This window comes from Aquarana catesbeiana, linkage group LG01, assembly GCF_042186555.1.
Source record: "Aquarana catesbeiana isolate 2022-GZ linkage group LG01, ASM4218655v1, whole genome shotgun sequence".
In the NCBI taxonomy this organism is placed as follows: domain Eukaryota; kingdom Metazoa; phylum Chordata; class Amphibia; order Anura; family Ranidae; genus Aquarana; species Aquarana catesbeiana.
This window is the reverse complement of record NC_133324.1, coordinates 286,310,071-286,325,810: the sequence shown is the minus strand read 5'-3', so window position 1 is coordinate 286,325,810 and position 15,740 is coordinate 286,310,071. Positions and strand designations below refer to the sequence as shown.

Sequence of the window (15,740 nt, the reverse complement as noted above, 5' to 3'; positions counted from 1 at the left end):
AGGCAAAGGGTGGTCACACCAAATATTGATTTGATGTAGATTCTCTTCTGTACATTTACTTTCCATTTTGTTGATTGATAAAAAAAAAACTATCAACACTTCTATTTCTGAAAGCATTCTTAATTTACAGCATTTTCCACACCTGCCTAAAACTTTTGCTAAAACAGTACTGTATATGTGTGTGTGTGTGTGTGTGTGTGTGTGTGTGTATATATATGTATGTGTGTGTGTGTGTGTGTGTGTGTGTGTGTATATATAATATAATTATGTAGCACTAACTCTCGGTGGAGCTGCTGGTTTAAGCGGGCTTTTACCTTCACTCTTGATACCTCTGTTTCACCGGCAGCGGGTCTAGGGTTCCGTTGAGTTTACCTCTGGACGATATAAGCACCAACACTTGAGTACGTTTTCAATGCTTTATTGAACCAAGTAACGAAGGAAGTAGTAGGAAAGAGGCAGGAGGAAAACTGCAGGGAAGCTCAAATACCTTTCTTTAGGTTTCTTTAGAACATCCTTTAAAGTTGAATACTGTAATTGAATGCAATTCCCTTTTTGTGGGACACGATCTTTGCTCGCCTGGATAGGCCTCTCTCACTAGCCTAGCAGCCAGTACATAGCACGAAAAGTGCACAAAAGTCTCTGCCACAGACTTACTTGAAATAAACCCATACGATCCTCTGCCACAGGATATATTGGTTCATGATGAATGTCAGACACAGTACTTGGACCTCTAAGCCAACCCGGCAGTACCATGTAATAAGACTACTTCAGGATACGTCCTCCAACCGAGTCACCAGGCCCCTCTCCAGACCAGCAGTCTGCATGATCCTTCCATGACGGGTCCTCCCCTGGGATCTTCTCGGTTGTCCAGCTTCTTCACTCTGGATAGACAGCTCAGGACCATTCCTCGGCTGCTGTGGTAGGCCCCAGACAGGCTTCTGGGCCCACCCACGCGCCGCAGCGACGTGGGCCTCCGGAACGGAGGACCACGAGATGGTACTCTAACACATACCTGTCGGCCAAGAGGGCCAGCAGGTGGCTGAAAACGAACCCCTAAAGATGGCGTCTGTCCCGTAAATACCCTCTCCCAGAATGCAACTCGGAGGACCACCTCCACCGAGTTGTCTCTGGGACAGAGGAGCACTCAACGTCAGCCAAGCTGGAACAGAGGCAAATCTAACTTCCTATAACGAGCAATTCACCTATCAGATGGTAGATCATAAATCTACCAGCACTATATATATATATATATATATATATATATATATATATATATATATATATATATATATATATATATATATATATATATATATATATATATATATATATATATATAATTTATTATATTTAGTAGTATCTCACAAAAGTGAGTACACCCCTCACATTTTTGTAAATATTTTATTATATCTTTTCATGTGACAACACTGAAGAAATGACACTTTGCTACAATGTAAAGTAGTGAGTGTACAGCTTGTATAACAGTGTAAATTTGCTGTCCCCTCAAAATAACTCAACACACAGCCATTAATGTCTAAACCACTGGCAACAAAAGTGAGTACACCCTTAAGTGAAAATGTCCAAATTGGGCCCAATTAGCTATTTTCCCTCCCTGGTGTCATGTGACTCATTAGTGTTACAAGGTCTCAGGTGTGAATGGGGGGAGCAAGTGTGTTAATTTTGGTGTTATCGCTCTCACTCTCTCATACTGGTCACTGGAAGTTCAACATGGCACCTCATGGCAAAGAACTCTCTGAGGATCTGAAAAAAAAATTGTTGCTCTGCAATAAGATGGCCTAGGCCAGGGATATGCAATTAGCGGACCTCCAGCTGTTGCAAAACTACAAGTCCCATCATGCCTCTGTCTCTGGGTGTCATGCTTGTGGCTGTCAGAGTCTTGCTATGCCTCATGGGACTTGTAGTTCTGCAACAGCTGGAGGTCCGCTAATTGCATATCCCTGGCCTAGGCTATAAGAAGATTGCCAAGATCCTTAAACTGAGCTGCAGCACGGTGGCCAAGATCATACAGTGGTTTAACAGGATAGGTTTCACTCAGAACAGGCCTCGCCATGGTCGACCAAAGCAGTTGAGTGCACGTGCTCAGCGTCATATACAGAGGTTGTCTTTGGGAACTAGAGGTATGAGTGCTGCCAGCATTGCTGCTGAGGTTGAAGAGGTGGGGGGTCAGTCTGTCAGTGCTCAGACCATACGCCGCACACTGCATCAAATTGGTCTGCATGACTGTCGTCCCAGAAGGAAGCCTCTTCTAAAAATGATGAACAAGAAAGTCCGCCAACAGTTTGCTGAAGACAAGCAGACTAAAGACATGGATTACTGGAACCATGTCCTGTGGTCTGATGAGACCAAAATAAACTTATTTGGTTCAGATGGTGTCAAGCGTGGGTTGCGGCAGACAGGTGAGGAGTACAAAGACAATTGTGTGAGTGTCATGGCCTGGGGCTGCATGATTGCTGTCGGCACTGGGGAGCTACAGTTCATTGAGGGAACCATGAATGCCTACATGTACTGTGACATACTGAAGCTGAGCATGATCCCCCTCCCTTTGGAGACTGGGCCACAGGGCAGTATTCCAACATAACAACCCCAAACACACCTCCAAGACAACCACTGCCTTGCTAAAGAAGCTGAGGATAAAGGTGATGGACTGGCCAAGCATGTCTCCAGACCTAAACCCTATTAAGCATCTGTGGGGCATCCTCAAATGGAAGGTGGAGGACCGCAAGGTCTCTAACATCCACCAGCTCCATGATGTCATCATGGAGGAGTGGAAGAGGACTCCAGTGGCAACCTGTGAAGCTCTTGAGCACTCCATGCCCAAGAAAGTTAAGGCAGTGCTGCAAAATAATGGTTGCCACACAAAATATTGACACTTTGGGCCCAATTTGGACATTTTCACTTGGGGGTGTACTCACTTTTGTTGCCGGCAGTTTAGACATTAGTGGCTGTGTGAGTTATTTTGAGTGGAAAGCAAATTTACACTGTTATACAAGCTGTACACTCACTGCTTTACATTGTAGCAAAATGTAATTTCTTCAGCATTGTCCCATGAAAAGATATAATAAAATATTTACAAAAATGTGAGGGGTGTACTTACTTTTGTGAGATACTGTGTGTGTGTGTGTGTGTGTGTGTGTATAAAATTACTTCTTGTCTCTTTTTTTTTATTGGTGATCACATAATCCCCCTTCTCAGCCACATAAGAACTTAGAGAACTAGGGGTGGGGAAACAGTAAACTGACCTTCCCAGTGAAGTCTTGGCCATTGCGGGACAGGCAGACTGTGCTCTCAGAAAACAGCCAGAAAACCAACCACACTGGAAAGGATGTGCTCTCATGCTTGGCATGTTAATTTTGAAATGGGAAAGCTGGGGGACTGGCAGGATCATCAGGTATTTCACACAAAGGAGACAATACAAAGAGAACAGGACACTTTTTACCACATGTACATGGTACAACAGGCACATATGCATATAGAGGCACAATTCAGGAATATGATTTGTTGGGGTAGCATATTCTTTAATACAGAAAGAGGTGTTTACAATAATCAGCTTTTATATATTTATGTAAAATCTTTATATCAAAAGAAAAAAATGAACTGTTTGCTCTAACTGCTTAAAAAGTGTTAGCTGAAGTTTGGCTTCAGTTAATGTACCTAAATATGCTAGTGCATCTAACACTACCACACCCCTCTATGGCATCAGATGTGATGAAACACGGAGGGCGGAGCTATTGCTTGTAATGTCATCACGCTTTTCTAAACCAGTAAGTGATTCGACGAGCTCTCTGGATTGTTTTAAGCACTTTTTACCTCTGAATTTGTAAGTAGTCTGTACAGTGGGGACAGAAAGTATTCAGACCCCCTTACGTTTTTCACTCTGTTATATTGCAGCCATTTACTAAAATCATTTAAGTTCATTTTTTTTTCCTCATTAATGTACACACAGCACCCCATATTGACAGAAAAACACAGAATTGTTGACATTTTTGCAGATTTATTAAAAAAGAAAAACTGAAATCTCACATGGTCCTAAGTATTCAGACCCTTTGCTGTGACACTCATATATTTAACTTAAGTGCTGTCAGTTTCTTCTGATCATCCTTGAGATGGTTCTACACCTTCATTTGAGTCCAGCTGTCTTTGATTATACTGATTGGACTTGCTTAGGAAAGCCACACACCTGTCTATATAAGCTAAGTGTGGCTGAGCTCCAGAGATGCAGTCGGGAGATGGGAGAAAGTCAACCATCACTGCAGCCCTCCACCAGTCGGGGCTTTATGGCAGAGTGGCACGACAGAAGCCTCTCCTCAGTGCAAGACACATGAAAGCCCGCATGGAGTTTGCTAAAAAAAACATCTGAACAACTCCAAAATAGTGAGAAATAAGATTCTCTGGTCTGATGAGACCAAGATAGAACTTTTTGGCCTTAATTCTAAGCGGTATGTGTGGAGAAAACCAGGCACTGCTCATCACCTGTCCAATGTGGGTAGATAGGGAGGTATGGTGGCAGATGTGGGTATAGGGAGGTATGATGGCAGATGTGGGTAGAGAGGGAGGTATAGCGGTAGGTTTGGATAGTATAGGGTGAAATATTGGAAGGTTAGTGCAGTATGCAGTGACATGTGCTCAGTCATTTACAGGATTCCTGGATGCAAAGTCTACCGGGGCTGCTGTGGTCTCTCCTGGTCCTGAGTGAACTTGAGTCTTTGGGAGGAGTGGAGGAGGCAGCCACACCCTTGGCTCAACCCACCAACTTCTGCTGCCTCGGGAGATAGTCGGGACTAGACTGTCCCGAGGGTCTGGGACAGTCTAACTTGAATAAATGGCAGGGGAGTGTAGTAGGCAGCCTCCCCCGCACCTCTGACACTCCTGACCCGATCTACATGGCAAAGCAGAGCACTGCAGTACATATTTACAAGGGGACAGGTGAAGTGCAGGGGCCCCCCATGCAGCTGGGGCCCCTGGGCAGTTCCCAGAGGTGCCTGCTCATTAAGATGGCCCTGGGTGCACCACTAACTCAGTGTACAATAAAAACTCTTTTATATATGGAGATGTCGGCGCTCATGGGATGGACCTATGACCCCCTCTAGTGGCCTAAAAAAAATGTCAGCTTTTCGGATGTGGAGACAGATGGATTCGATGGGACCATGGCAGTCTCTGACTCGGACTCGTCAACCGTCCGCTCATCCCATACAAGCCATCAAGAAGGAACCTGTACCCCAGGGCTTTGCTCGTGAGAGCTTACAATCTAAATGGAAAGGCAAGCGAAATAAAAGGTAGTAACAGTGATGAGCTGACAGGGAAAGTAAAATTTTATATTTTTTTTTATGTATTTCTTCTTATTGTTTTAGAAAAATAAGAGACAGCGTTTACCAGCAGATAAACGCCTCTTCTTTATTTGACCTGTATCATTATGTTTACATTGGAAGCTTACAGCCCTCTGAAAATGATCTGCTTTGGGTGGCTTTTCAGAGGGCAGTATAGCAGCGGCTGGCAGGTGTTACGGAGCTTCTACTGCCTCTTCCAGATGCCTGTTTTTTGTTTTTGTTTTTTTGTTACTTTTTATTTCTAATATCTGAAGGGCTATTTTACATTGCGGAACTGCACTGCAACTGCAAGCCAGGGGGAAAGAGCCCTTGGGGAACAACACTGATAATCCCAACTGTATAGATAACTGAAAAATACACATTGATAGAGATCACTGGGCTATTTTGTATAGTTTTCTGTATAACCATTCAAAAAAGACCTGCCTAGAATGCTTTTATATCTTAAATTATATGACCACTGAAGATGGTAGATTTTTTTTTTTTTTTTTTTTTTTTTTTTCTTTCAGGAAATGCTGAAATAATAAATGCTCGAGAGACAGCACCATCGAATGCCAGTGAGGGGATGTTTGGGAATAGTACTGCGTTATCACAAAAAGGTGAGCATTAACAAATGATCCAAGGTGTGATAGTACACCGCCCTGCACGATCTGTAAGCTCTGGAGAAAATTCTCTTGCAAACAGATTTCATTTTTCAAGGGAATTTTCCCCAGAGCTTCGTGAATGAAGTGAAGCTTTGCTGACTTCCATCATCCAATCACGTGCAAGCAAAAATAACCTTCTTGTGTTTTCCCTGGCACATGATTGAGTATTCTTTGCAAAGTGAAATTTCACCATACTCAATAACCTCTGGGGAAAATTCCCTTGCAAATGGAACAGTCTATTTACCTTTTGTAAACAAACCCATTGACTTTTTTTTTTTTTTTAATATTGAATCCTATATTCCCAATACACCCCAGTATGGAGTAAGAACATACTCCAGATGGCTTTTTCCACTTTCCCAAGAAACAAAATCCTGACCTCCCAAAGCACTCAACTGCCAACATACCTAATATGCCTGCAACTTCTTTCCCTTTGAGTGCTTAAGCCAATCCTTGTGTCAAAAAAAAATTTCTCCATTAGATGTACTCAATTTTATTTACTCAAAGTTGGTCATTGGAGTAATAATGTTTCTAATAATACATACTGCAATAGTAAATGTAATAATAAATAAATTTTCAGTACAAACATATTTTATATGTTTTTTTTTAATTATTCTAAAATACCCATTTTACTGTGACAGCTAAAAGCTTAACGTGTATCTAAGGGCACATTTTGCTCTGTTCTAGACGATGGGTACATAAAATGAAAAATAAAAATCAGTGCGCCCCCCAAAATTGTTAGTTTAATAAATGCTACCATCTAAAAGGCAACTTTTGGCCCTTTGTCAAGAGTCTAGAGATTACTTTTGATCACAATACAGACAACACATCACGTGCCAACATGCTTTTTACTGGCATTATGTGTTTGTTTACAAAGTGGGCAGCACAGTTGGTGGCTAAGTGGTTATCACTTCCACCTAGCAGCACTAAAGTTGTCTGTTTGAATCCCAAGCATGGCACTTCTTGCCTGGAGTTTGCATGTTCTTCCTGTGCCTGCGTGGGTTTTCCCAGAGTACTTACCACTCACACCCCAAAGACATGCTGGTAAGTTATTGGCTCCTGTCTAAATTGGTCTTAGTATGTATGAATGTGAGTAAAGCTGGACATACATTATTCAATTTTCTTATTCAATTTCCTTCAGATTTACCTTCAACTATGTAGCGCAAGCGTCTGCCTGATTGCATAAAATTTAAAGTGTTTAGGTTTGACCTGATATTATATGGTTTTGGTAAATCTAAAGGAAAATTGTACAAGAAAATTGTATAATGTGTGGGCAGCCTTAGATTGTAAGCTACTTGAGCGCAGGGAATGTACAGTATACAGGAGTTGGACAAAATTATGGAAACAAGTATGTTAAAAGAACAAAATCGTTACCTAATATGGTTTTGGGCCATAGACAGGACCTGAATTCCCCTGGAAATTGACAAATATAAGTCTTGGTTGGTGGATAATGGAATCTGATACCAATCTTCATGCAAAAATCTGGGTCACAGCTTTGTGCAATGTCTTTTTGTCTCTTTCAGCCAGTTGACCATGTCGACTGCACTTATGCTTATCAGATGACAGTTTCCCAGGAAACTGTATATGCTGTCATAACTTTTGATACTGTACCTGGCAACACTGCAAAAAAATTGGAAACTTCAGTCACAGAAGCACTTGCTAAGCGGGCACCAACAATTTGCCCTCTTTGAAGGCATTGCATGCATTGTATGCAGTAATTGATGAAACTGAGGCTTCCTACCTTTTAGCTAGGTGTCTCATCACACAGCGGAAGCAAAAAAATGTTACGTCACTTCCGCTTTCAACTCGAAACATCTCATCACTTTTACACTTGCAAATCATGTCGTGTTTTCATATTTTTGTCCAACCCCTGTGTAAATTCAGTGCTATACAAGGTGGTATCAAAAAGTTTTGAGACTGGTTTTGTAACACGCCAACAGATGGCAGCCCAAGGCTGCATGCAAAGTCACAGGGAGCACTGACTTTCAAAAGTCAGTGTACCTAAAGACCTAGTCATGTGTACATCGGGAGCTATGCAACTGGTGGTATTCTGACCACCTGCTTTACCACGTCTGCTATTTCATCATGGAGAACATGTTAGAACAAAGAGCATACGTGAAGTTCTGCGTGAAACTGGGCAAATCTGCCACAGAGGCATTTGACATGATTCGGCAAGTTTACAGCGATGCTGCAATGAGTCTTTCGAGGTGTTTTGAGTTGCAGGCACAGTTGTTCTCCAACGGGCATTATACACAAGTTGCCAAATGGTTTTGACATTTTTGGGGATGGAGCTCGTTTAAGGTCTTGATCTCTCGTCGTCTTCCAGTGATGTTTTTCCGCTCTTGAAGCACGCGTGCCACTCAAAACACCTCGAATGCTGTAAATTTGCTGAATCATGTCATGTTTCTGTGGCAGATTTGCTCAGTTTAACAGATGTGGTAATGTACATGGTCAGAGTAGCACCAGTTGCACAGCTCCTGATGTAAACAGGACGATGTCTTTTGGAACACTGACTTATAAAAGTCAGTGCTCCCTGTGACTGTGCGTGCAGCCTTGTGCTGTCATCTGTTGGCATGTTACAAAACTAGTATTGAAACATTTTGATACCACCTATGTATAAGTATCTGGAATAAATAAAATAAATAAAAGCACAACAGGGAAACTATAGCTGGTAATGTTTGCATGTGTGAGATTTGATTCAGAGATAAGGTAGTGATCACTAATTAAGAGGGTGTTTTGAACATAGTTACATAGTTATGTTGAACGATGACACTTGAGCATCCTCAGTGTAATAGTGTCATTCTGTTTTGTTAAAGTCGATTAAAAATATACATACAGGATAATTATGCATCACGTTGTGTTACTTCCTCAATACTCATGTGCCTTCCACAGACCGGACACTATGATAGCAGAAGTGGAGCAATAAGCCCCACCCAATACATTTCATCACTCTGATGTCATCAGGAGTGGCCCTAATATTTTAATAAAATGGAATTACACTATTAGAGACTGTCTTGGGTCTCTCCTCTATTTCTCTTACATGCATGCACGTGGCAAACTACCATACATAGAGGCATCCTAAAGGAGCAAACCTTGTCACCGTAGAGTGGAAGGTCATTGTTCCAAAAGCATTTGTGACCTGCTTATGAGAATAAGAAGTCAGCCAGCTCTGGTGAGTGTGGTTGAAAGGGGATGCACGGTGTGGAGCATGTTTAAAAGCTTAAAGGGACAGCACTGAGCACTTTTTTCTTTGTGGATTGTGTGAGACACGAGTTGAAGATTTAAAGCCAAATTGATACCAAGCACTTTAATTTGAGCACAAGAGATTTTATCACAAAGATATATGAATTGGAACTTTTGTGTTTCTATATTTAATATTGCACATTTATTTTTGTTGTAAGCACTAGTACTTTATATTTGGGTGTTCTGAATATCCATTTATTCATTTGTTATTAATTATGTGAATAAGGTGATATAAGGTTTGAATGCACTAGAACACTATTTTTTTTTTTTTTTTTTGATTTGAAGTAAGGCACAATTTATGGTAGTTTTTGGCAAGCCCGAGCACCGTACAAATATATACTTGTATGGTTGTATATATATGTATATACATAGTTGTATGTATATATTTGTATGGCTCTCTTTAGAGTATGTCTGATTTATATATATAAATCAGACACACTCTAAAGAGAACCACTGAGCAGTGGAGAATATTTGTAGGATTTACACTAGATAACATTACATTACATGGGTTGCATTGCTTTCCTTTACTTTTATGTAGGTGGCCTTTTTGCTAGTTTACAATGTCAGGTAAATCTAGGCAGGCTTGTACCATTACAGCAGGCCTGTTTGTTCATTTGGGATTTGAGTGGCAGGTGGTTTGTGTGCGAGTTTCGGCCAATCATTAATTTGTTTGGAAATGCCCCAGGACTCTCATATAAAAGCCGGGTCACATGGTCCGGATAAAGAGTTTTCCAGTTCGAGCTTGGAGAAGCCAGCCTGGTTCCCGGAGGGGAGAGGTTCCCTCCCCGGGGAGCCAATGGAGCCCCCCCCCCTGGCGAAGAGGGTGGGGAACCGGTCTCCACAGAGGAAGAGACGACACCGTACAGCATGTAGTCGCTGGTGTCATTGGCCGCCCCTGCGGGGAAGGGAGCGGGCCAGAAAGGAGAAAAGGGAACAAAGAATCATTGCGGAAGAAGTAGCAACAAAACTGAAGGAAACTGGGCGATTGATTGTATGAGTGGCACATGGACTATTGATCACGTGAGTAAAAGCCCAAGGGAAGGGTACTGCCAGAGGCTGAGGGATGTTGGTACGCAAGTCAGTGAGACAGGCGGTGATGGCCTGTGACTTTGGGTTCAGCAATGCCCCGGGATTTCAATCAGTCAAGCGGGAGGAGTTATTCAGAGTGACTTTTCTTTAGCTCAACTTGGAAGTACCATGCAGATGGGAAGTGGTGGTAAAAAGGTAGCAGTAAAGCTACCATAGAGAAACGGACTGTTCTTGAAAAGTTCTGCAGATGAAGTTATTCAGAGTGACTCTTTATCGATTATTCTCTATCAAATCTACTTCCATCTTCCCTGATTTAAGAAATCGCACAAAGTGATTTCCTATTATCCGCAATTATTCTAGTTCTTTGCAAGAGAGGCAAGTAAAAAGATGATAAAGCAACAAAAGCGCATCTCAAAAGAAACCCTTCTCCTATCCCAGTTCATGTTTCTTAATAAAGCAAGAGAAAAATTCAATATGGACTGTTTCTGAATTTATGGGTTAGGTGGTAAATGTGAATTACGGATATAACAATTAATCAGCAGCTCCTTCGGGGGTAAGCGCTACATTTATATTTAGGAATGTAACTGCTGGCCAGTTGTAGTGGGAAAAATCAGTTCAACCATCAGTTTTCTGTGCTGGTCAGGATGGGATCTGGCACTTGCCAATATTTTTGGGGAAGAGGATAGGACTCACACTGGCCTCAACACGGGGGATTTATGGAATACTGCCTGATTTAGCCTTTGCAAGAGATCCATGTAACAATGACACTCCATGCCTCAGCCCTTTGACCTTGGTTTCCATAAAGAAGAGCAATGGTCTTCTAAAAATGAATTAAATCAAGAACAATCCTTTTTGGCAAAAACAAAGTGGCTATATCTGGCACGTTTGCCTTATTTAAATTTTGTGACCAATCTTCTTTTCTACTGATTTCTTTACACCTTATTTCACTTGACCCTATAGCTTACATGCTACACTATCATGTTCTTCAGGTGGATTGTCCATAGCAGTACCAGGAGAGATTCGAGGATACAAGGTAGCACACGAGCGACATGGCAAGTTGCCATGGAAACGTTTGTTTGAACCGAGCATTAAATTGGCAAGAGAAGGATTTCCAGTTGGCCTGGGTTTGTCTCAGGGCCTGTCTTCTGCCAAGAATCATATTGAATCGGACAAATCACTATGGTAAGGAGCAACATATGGTGACTTGCTTATAGTCCTAATTGCACACCTTATTGTCTGCACTGCTACCAGTTTTAAAGCTTATGTACATTTTACATTGTTTATATTTTGTATAGCTTATGCATCATTTTACCTGTATTATTTGTGCATCCTATTTTTATTTTTAGCTTTATTTATTATGTCAGCATCACCTATCCTTTTTCCTCCATTTAATAACCTTTTAAGGTACCCTTTTGCGTTGATATAAGGGGGGGGGTACAACAAACTGTGCATATTGCCTTTAGGGCAACTTGATGCCTTAAGACTTGTGTTACCAAACTTGCAATTGTGCCACCAAGGAACTCCCTATGTCCCATATCTGCCTGTCTGAGAATATAGGAACTAATCATATCTTTGTCAGGGCTGGGCTCAGCCCTTCCTTCTCAAAGCTGGCTGCTCAGCTGTCGGCTAATTGCCAGCTACTATCTCTCCATAGTGACTCACCTGTCGCTGATAACCTGCTCCTTAGTCCTGCCTACTTAAGCCGTCCAGTCCAGATGATCTCTACCTTCCACATCACTAGACGCTCTACTGTGTTCCTGTTAAAGACTTGCTTGGCTGACATTCATTCTGGCTCCAGATCCTGCTTGCTGTTCTACGCTGATTTCTGGCTCCATGACGTTTTGGCTTGTCTGACTATACGTTCCGGTTCCTGAACTCTGGCTATGTTTTGACTACGTTTACTCGGTTTACCTTTTTTTTTTTTTTTTTTTTTTATTATTAAACAAGTGTGATTTAACTGTACTTCTGTCTCAGTCTGGTTCATGGTTTCTGACAATCTTAACATGCACTTTGGTTTTAGCTATGCATACTTTAGATTAGCCTCATTCTAATTAATACCAATTTAACTTAGTTACATTGAATAAAAATATTCTTGTCTGTAGATTATTTTAGTACTAAGGACTAGGCATCTTTTTGTGTTTTTGCATTCTCTACATTACTACAGTAGTAGTACAGTAGTAGGTACAGTAGAACATGCCTCAATACTTTTACACATCCCAGTGTGTCAAAACTCAAGATGTTTCAAGATCACTTACGCGCAGCATGCTCCCATTGTGCTTCAGATGCACATGGACTCAGCGGACAGCACATGCTTCAGCCGCTGTCAGGCACTCACAGGAAGCAGGGGAAATATTGGCTTGCCACTAGGATTATGTATGTCGGTGAGCACAAAAAGACATGTTTACACTGCCCACCAGGAGCACACAAGCAGAGGTGTCTCCACCTTTTTTTGTACAGTTGGTGGACTTGCCATTATATTTGACTTTACTGGAGAATCATCTTCAGATTTTGCAACCAAATCATGGGCACGATTGGCCAGAGACTCCAGAGGTGGCTTTGCACCTCATCATCCCATTAAAGAAGAAGTATGGGAATGCAAAAATAGGTAGTACATGCTACCCTCATACATGCATTGCGTTTTCTTTCTTTCCTCAGCCCTTTAGTTTTTGCAGGATAGTCTTTTGAAGTGTCCAGAATCAGACTCTGACGGTTCTTTTTCAGTTCAAAAGTTTCCAAGGGATGGACACAGCTCCACAATCCAGCCATTCTTTCACTCTCTCCCTCTGGAGGACGTGTGTGTGTGTGTGCCTGGTGAAGAGGTGCACACCCAGGCTGCTATCTAGAAGGAGCACGTTCTTCATGTGCCTCTGTTTACATGGCAGCATGTCCCCAGCTAAAACCCGGAAGCAGAGAGACCATGTGATACAAGCAGTGAAGTTCTAACTTTTCCCTGGCTGTTATCTGCAAGCTCTCCTCTGCAAGACTCCAACACCTCTCCCCTTGGCTTTAATGTTCCTTCCTGTGTCCTCCGAATTCCCCCCCCCCCTCACTCATTCAAAGTTCATGTCAGTGTCTCTGCCAGCCGATGGGGGAGGGGGTAGAGTCACTGAAAACTTCTCGTGTACAGAAATTAACACTGGTGAGCTCTCTACACATAGCACTGTTATATCTAAAGAGGAGAAATGATAAGGAGCAAATCATCCCTCTGTCACTGATCCCATCCCCCCACCACCATCCCTCTCCCACTGATGTCATCCCTATCCCCCATCCCCTGTACTCCTATACAGTCCCATCATCCCCATCCCCTCTGCTCCTATACAGTCCCATCATCTCCATCCCCTCTGCTCCTATACAGTCCCGTCATCCCCCTCCCCATCCCCTGTACTCCTATACAATGTTAGCTCTGATTTCATTTAATTTTACTATACCAGTAATGCATGGAATGCCTGTGTGCTGTCACATCCATATGTGTATTCTGCTTTACAAATAAATTGTTTTCACTGAGTCAGACCATTTTCGTTATGACGCTGTATGAAAGTCTCTTGACCCTCCCACAGGTATTTAGCTTGATTTTAACAGAATGGGAGCACTTCTGAGAGGGCTGGAAAGATTTTTAGAAATCAGCAGCTCACATAGAATAGATGTAAGCTAAAAAAAGGAAACCCATACTTCTCTTTTAAGGCAATAAAGAAAGGCCTTCTCTGATTCCTCCTCCCTGCATGCTGGGCTCTTAACTGTAGGCATTGGAGATCGACCATCTTGCACATTCGGAAGTGGGTTAGTGAACTAAACCAAATGGATGAAGGTGCTAATAGCTCATCTACATGACCGTTTTGTCAGGTTTGTGGTGACATGGAGCACTTAGATCAATTTCTCTAGTTACCTACACCTTCAATCTTTTTTATGATTTAAACACTGCTATCTTGTGCCAGTGTTGGTTTTGTCGAGCTTGCCCCAGCCGGGTCCAGTCCCCTTCACCTCTTTTCCCATCTACCCCTCTTTTCTTTCCTTAACACTTTGTTTATACATGGTTAAGAGGCATTAAGCCCTCCATCCACGTTAAGGGGGAACTCCACTTTCGTGGGAAAAAAATTGCAAATAAAGAAAAAATATAGCGCACATGATTGCGACACCAATCGTTTTGCAATTTGAATGTTATAAAAATTACCTTTCCTTTTCAATTTGCAGCCAATGTAATTTTCTGAGAATACATTGCAATATGGCTACCTGGAGTTTTCTGTACACAGTGTGTACTGACCACTCACCAGAAACATAATTTCCTGCTTGTGTGATTGGCTCACCAATTTTCCCAGAAGTCCGCCTAAGATACAAGTCAGATTTCAGGCGTCCCTTGCAACAAAAATTTCATTTTTTGAGAGATACTTTCAATAGGAACCTGTCTAAAGGGATGCAGGCCCGGCAGATTAGTGCCCTGTAGCTCCACATCTGACAGTTAATTATATAACCACTCCCATTAGACCTACTCAGAACAGAGGCACAGAGAAACGCACATGGATGGATTTCTTCAGAATAACAATGGGCAGGAATCTGCAACGAAGTTTGTTATAATCATTGCAATGTACATTGATCACCCAGAGGGGAATGTTTTTTTTCTCAACAAAAGTGGAGTTGCGCTTTAACTGCTTCCCCACCGGCGCATGCCGATGTGTACGTCGGCAGAATGGCACGACTGGGTAAATGGGCACCCCCGTACGTCCCTTTGCATTTGCCGCCATGCCATTGCGTGCGCGTCGGCCGAGAGCTCCGTGAGCTGGGTCGCGGGTCCCGTGGACTCGATCGCTGTGAGAATACCCGCGATCACCTCACGGAGAGGACGAACAGGGAGATGCTAATGTAAACAAGCATCTCGCCGTTCTGCCTAGTAACAGTGACACTGATCTCTGCGCCTTGTGATTGGGAGCAGAGATCAGTGATGTGTCACATGTAGCCACGCCCCCCAACAGTTAGTAACACATCCCTAGGACACACTTAACCCCTCCCTAGCCCCCTAGTGGTTAACCCCTTCACTGCCAGTGTCATTTACACAGGAATCCGTGCATTTGTATAGCACTGATTGCTGTATAAATGACAATGGTCCCAAAAATGTGTCAAAAATGTCCGATGTGTCCGCCATAATGTCGCAGTCACGATAAAAATCGCTGATCGCCGCCATTACTAGTAAAAAAAAATTATTAATAAAAATACCATAAAACTATCCCCTATTTTGTAAACGCTATAACTTTTGAGCAATCCAATCAATAAACGCTAATGCCCCGTACACACGGTCGGATTTTCCGATGGAAAATGTCCGATCGGAGCGTGTCAGAAATTCCGACCATGTGTGGGCTCCATCGGACATTTTCCATCGGATTTTCCAACACACAAAGTTGGAGAGCAGGAGATAAAATTTTCCGACAACAAAATCCGTTGTCGGAAATTCCGATCGTGTGTACACAAATCCGACGGACAAAGTGCCACGCATGCT

General features: G+C 42.4%; 1 protein-coding gene across 4 annotated transcripts in view; it reads left to right on the top strand.

Moving 5' to 3' along the window:
- Positions 1 to 15,740, top strand: part of GGT1 (gamma-glutamyltransferase 1) — a 336,039-nt gene that overhangs the window by 272,810 nt on the left and 47,489 nt on the right. For all 4 annotated transcript variants that reach the window (XM_073629226.1, XM_073629227.1, XM_073629229.1 and 1 more), the window contains 2 exons: positions 5,852 to 5,941; positions 11,245 to 11,437. In XM_073629226.1, coding sequence (XP_073485327.1) covers positions 5,852 to 5,941; positions 11,245 to 11,437 — 283 coding nt within the window. The remainder of the gene's footprint in view (positions 1 to 5,851; positions 5,942 to 11,244; positions 11,438 to 15,740) is intronic.